This window comes from Athene cunicularia (assembly GCF_003259725.1).
Source record: "Athene cunicularia isolate RWA chromosome 4 unlocalized genomic scaffold, athCun1 chr4_part3, whole genome shotgun sequence".
Taxonomy (NCBI): domain Eukaryota; kingdom Metazoa; phylum Chordata; class Aves; order Strigiformes; family Strigidae; genus Athene; species Athene cunicularia.
This window is the reverse complement of record NW_020799100.1, coordinates 3661141-3666424: the sequence shown is the minus strand read 5'-3', so window position 1 is coordinate 3666424 and position 5284 is coordinate 3661141. Positions and strand designations below refer to the sequence as shown.

At 42.6% G+C, this 5284-nt stretch overlaps 1 protein-coding gene across 2 annotated transcripts; it reads left to right on the top strand.

The window, feature by feature from the left end:
• On the top strand, window positions 1-2736 carry LOC113480251 (protein CXorf40A-like). 2 transcript variants are annotated; one of them, XM_026848889.1, is made up of 3 exons: window positions 1-110; window positions 251-534; window positions 1871-2736. In XM_026848889.1, the coding sequence occupies exons 2-3, from the start codon at window positions 282-284 to the stop codon at window positions 2086-2088; spliced, it is 471 nt and encodes a 156-aa protein (XP_026704690.1). In that variant the 5' UTR covers window positions 1-110; window positions 251-281; the 3' UTR covers window positions 2089-2736. The 2 variants fall into 2 exon arrangements, with proteins under 2 accessions (XP_026704690.1, XP_026704689.1); XM_026848888.1 differs by having other exon boundaries at window positions 7-534; window positions 1871-2735.
• The last annotated feature ends 2548 nt before the right edge of the window (window positions 2737-5284 follow it).

Genomic DNA, 5284 nt, shown 5'->3' with positions numbered 1-5284 from the left:
GGCGGTGCCTCCTGTCGCGGGGTGCCAGCCCGCCGGGGCAGCGGCCCCCTCCCCCGTCCCGGGCCGGGGCGGTTTCTGGCGGCGCGGAAGTGGCTGTGGCGGGCAAAGCGGTACGCCGCGGCGCGGGAAATCCGCCCCTGCGGAGGCTGCGCGCAGGTCACTCCAGCGCCGAAGCCCGATGGCCGGGGCAGGTGCTCCGGCAGAGCCGCGGGTTTCTAAAGACTAATCTCGGGGTGTCTGTTTGTTACAGGAAATAAAGGGGTTCTGATGCAAGGAAAAGGATGAAATTTAGTTGCCTTTCCTTCCGACAACCCTACGCGGGATTAATTTTAAACGAAGTCAAAACAGTAGAGACCCGCTGGCGTCCTTTGCTAGCGAAGTACAAGAGCTGCACCGTTGCTATTCACATAGCTGTGAAGGACTGGGAAGACGAAAGCTGGAGAGCAATTCTTTTGAGTAGGTTTGGTATGACACCAGAACAAGTGCAAGATTTGTTGGATAAAGGGGAAAAATTTGGCAGAGGAGTTATTGCAGGTAAGCAACCTTGGATTATATTTGCCAAACAAGCTTTCAGTGCGTTGGCAGTCAAAATACACATCGGCTTCACACAGGCTTTAACGCTCTGAAGTTGTGACTGGGGGGCTGTTTCGGTTCCTTATCACTATAAACTGAGGTCCATGAGGGAAGATGTAAATAACATTTTTCTTTTTTATTGTGTTGGGAATGTGAAGTATCTTTGACCTTTAAAGAATTTTGGTCAGCCCTCAGTTTTTAAAATACACTCACTCTCCTAAAAACTTCAGGCTACAAGTCTGAAGCTTCTACAAGAAACAAAATGGATTTGTGCTAACTTGTCATGCAGTAAGATAGCATAATATGGGTTGCATGTTATTTTTTTTCATGATAATAAATGTCCATTCCACACTTTTTGCATCCTGATCTTAGGAACTCTTGCTAAAGAGTTCTTTACAGGACTTAGTCAAGTGAAGTCATGATGTTGCAGTGCTTTGCATGTCATAGTAGAGTATTACATAAATCCTAATTCAGTTCTACAAATGCTCTATTCTCTTGTTACTTGGGTAGGGAAGAAGTTTGTGTCTGTAACACAAAGCTAGTATGGAGTGATGTTTCTGCGCTTATACTGTGCTGAAATACAGTGGATGTTGCTGCACTGTATACTTATAAAATTTTTATCCAGCACTCATTTTGCATTCTTTTCTTGTAGGTATCTTGTCACACCATCTGTCTTACATTCTCATTTGAAAATTTTTAGCTATTCCTGCACAACAGATCACTTCTGTCACATATACCAAAATAATTTTTCTGGTTCTGTGGTGCTGAAAATTGTTAGGTACTACATAATATGCAGATTTATAACCTTGATGTAAATTGCAGGCTAAAATCGTGGAGTGGGTATTAAAGCTTCTTCGGTCTTTAACATTTTTAATCATTAAGCAGTACAGAAATTCCCTTTCATAACATTAAAAGGGTTCCAGAGAACAGGAGTTTCCATGTAGTTTAACAATTTTCAAATGTTAATTGTGTTCTGATAGGAGCAAAGAGTTTTATTTTTAATGAAGCTATTTCAAGGCTAAATACAGCTCAGGAGTTTTGGATGCTTAACAATTTTAGGTCTTTGAGTTGTGAGTATTTTTAACTGCATGCTTCACCTGTTCTTCACTGGCCTCAGTTCAGCCAGAAGCATCTTCCACAGTGGATGACCCTGATTTGAGGTGTGCCTGATAGATACTGTGTTCTTCTGGTAACACATTAGTTCTTTTGTACATTCCATGGGGGGCTGATTTTTGGAAAACTTTTATCTGGGAGATCAAACAACCAACTAATTTTATATTTCAATTTTGTAACACAGGATTAATTGACATTGGAGAGACATCCCTGTTTCCAGAGAACTTGCCTCCTGAAAAGGTTCTGGATCTGGAAACCAAAGCTGTCCTTAGTAATCTAGAACAGAGATACCTGACTGTTGTTTCAAATCCAAGATGGCTCCTGGAACCAATTCCTGCCAGAGGGGCAAGAGGTGTGTGGCAGGTGGACATCCCTGAAGAACTGATCCCTTCAGAAGTGTAGGTGTTGCCCCTCACCATTCTTTTTCCTACCTAAATGAAAACTTGTAATTCACCAGTCAGCAACTTGAATGCCAGTGAGTTGTTTAGGATTCCCTTCCAAAATTAATTGTTTGAAAGACGTTTGGAGAACTGCTCTTTTAAGGCAGAATAAACTAGATGTAATTTTTGTAACCATTACTGGAAGTTATTAGTGGTTTAGTTATTTGTATGTGAACAATGTAGTAAGTAAAGGCAATTATTTTAAAAGACATGGTTGATGCATTGTGTGCCAATTTAAGATGTGAGTAAATACAACTATACTCTGATGTGTGCATCTCCCATTATGAGGAGGGAGTTTATAGGACCCTTCAGCAAAACCACACCTGAAAGCAGGCTGCCCTCATCAACACATCTGTCTCAGAGTCTGCTCCTAACCTTCCATTAGTGGGATCACTGAGCAAGAAATCATTTGAGATCAAGTCAGTCCTAGGGGCTTCTCAAACAGGTGGACATTTCTGCACCTGGTGTGCATTACATGCTGTAAATACAAAACTTCCAGAAAGGACCAGATTTTCCTCATTCACAGGTCATGTAGATTAGATGTGCCTATGATGGGGGGAGCAGCCTGCAGTATACAGTTGCTGTAGTGGCCCACACTGCTCCCTGCCCACCACTCCCTAGCCAAGCAGATGGAGGCTTGCCTGGCCCTGGGCAGCTGTGCCCCTCTGGGGCGGGTTCTCCCTCGGACCAGCTGCTGACTGGCTGCTCTCCTCCTTGGAAGTGGTTTCCTGCACAAGCTCAATGGCTGCTTTCCTTTTCCAGCAGCGTGCATGCAAATAATCTGTGCCTGGTGAAAATCCTGCTGGTGTTTGATTTTTTGGGGCCAAAGTGTTGCTTACACTTCATTAATGGAGGCAGAAAGTTTCTTCTAAGATTAGGGTCATAGTAGAACAGAAACTGAAAAATGCAGAAGAAAAAAGTTGCCACCACCTTGAGACTGGAAGCCACAAAGATACAAGAACTAAGAATTCTGGTTGCATAAGAGAAATGTGGATGTTAAAAGGGACTTTCAGGGCCGTTCTAAACCTGAAGTTCTGGCTGAATGAAATGGTGCAATGGTACAGCCCTGTTAGGCAGTAACCAGCCCTGTGGTTTTGCTGCTTGGTAGCAAAGCAGCACAAGGTTTTCAAAAACAAACACAGACTTAGAAACCCAAATACCATTACTTTTCAACAACTTTAGCATGGAATGAACATGTAGGTAACTATATGGTGCTGAGGTATCTGGTGTAGTTGGGAACTGTCAGTGTTAGGTCAGTGGTTGGACTGGGTGATCTTCACGGTCTTTTCCAACCTAGAGGATTCTGTGATTCTCTGACATGTACCTTCTCAGCCTTCAGCAAATGCCACAAGACAACTGGCATCTGATAAAGCAAGACACATAGCAAATAGCAAAAATAAACCCAGTAAAGTGACAATATCTTTTCATTTTATGTGGTCAAAATAATTTGAAATAATGTATTTTATCAGCATTTCTAGTACTCAGAAGGGCTACCTGAAAAATTTCTGAACATGAGCCGAGAAACAAATGATAATCTGAACACTTACTACCATCCTCATCTCCTGTGTAGGGAAGGCTTATTTCACTGGAACAGAAATGTGTCCCGTTAGAATATTCTGGTAGTTAATTTGCATGTAGAGGATCCAACATACCTCCCTAGATGTCTCTTCAGCTAGCAAGTCATTGCACAAGCCCAATTTTGGAAAATCCCCCAGCTTTCTGGTGAATTGTATAGGTGGAGATGAGTGAAGCTTCTCATACGCTCACTTTCAGAAATTCTCAGACGTCCTCTCCTTGTACTTCCTCTTTGAAGAATTCATGAATCACTCCACACTTTCCGCTGTCACCCACCAAATGGACTCAAGCCGATCGCTTTCAACAACGTTCCAGAGCTTCTTCAGAAAGCTGAGGCGTGTAGAGGCATCACCTCTGCTAGAGCTCTCCTCAGATGGGTTCAGACACTCGCTGTTTCAGGGCTGCTGAGTCAAAGTTTGTGAAGACCTTTCTTCAATTGGAGGTCCAGAGGCAGCGTCACAAGCTGCTCTTTTGTCACATCAGATGGAGAAGTCAAGCCTGACAAATCAACTCCCTTGGCCAGAACAGAATCACATGAAGTTTCTGATGAGGAAAGGTCCATTTTAAATTCTTTTTTCTTGGTTTGGGTAAACTTTTCAGCCGAACCCTAACAGAGTGCCCTGCCAGCCAGCCAAAAGGGAGCGGCCAACTGAGTGAGAATCCCAAGGGAAAATTCTCAGACCTCACTAGGACACCCGTGCTGCACTGCTGTGGCATCACAGAGCAGCATCCATTTCCTAGCAACTTGAAAGAGCAGCACATGCACTAAATAGCACTTGTTGCTTTTCATTTACAGATTATTTTTTTTTGACTCAAGCCAAGAAGTAAATAAAACTGCAACAAAACTTTAAGTGTAGTGATAGGACAGTGCTGTGCTGGGTTCTAGCCAGTAGGTAGTCCACAGGGAGGAAGAGAGAGGTCTGCAGTGTTCGAAAGGAAAGCGCCACATCTCTGAAGTTTTCCAGGTGTGCACCTTTCACACATGCAGAAATGTCTATACATCTTTGCTCTTACTGCATGCTGATGCTAAAGAAACATGACTTATGGTATTTAAGCTACTTACAGTGTGGATTCACCTAAACACAAAGAGCAGCTGCTCTTTGAGAATATCTAACATGTTGTTACAAGCTACTGGAGTATGGTTTTCAGACTAAATGTCTCTAAAGCACCTGGAAGGCCCAGACAATCTGTCAAAGGAAGTCTTTCTTCAAACAAAATGCTGTATCAACACCGAGTTCCTATCTTGTAAAGTTTAATCATTTACAACAACACTCTTACAAATTGGCAATGAAGACCAAGCTATGATATTTATACCAGCTAACCAACAGCTGTAAAACATACAACTAATGTTTCTTGCATAGTCTGCACGCACAATGCAAGTGGAACAGCTTATTAAACAGTCTAATGGGAGAATGGTGTACATGCTGCTCAAGAACAATTAAAACATGAAACTGGAAAAGCAACAAAACCAACACTTAACTCCCAAATCAGTGCAAAAGTTCAGATTACTTACATGAAAATTTACATAGCAAACTCAAAAACATCATGTAAGTTGCTATACATTCTATTCCCCCCCCCCCCCC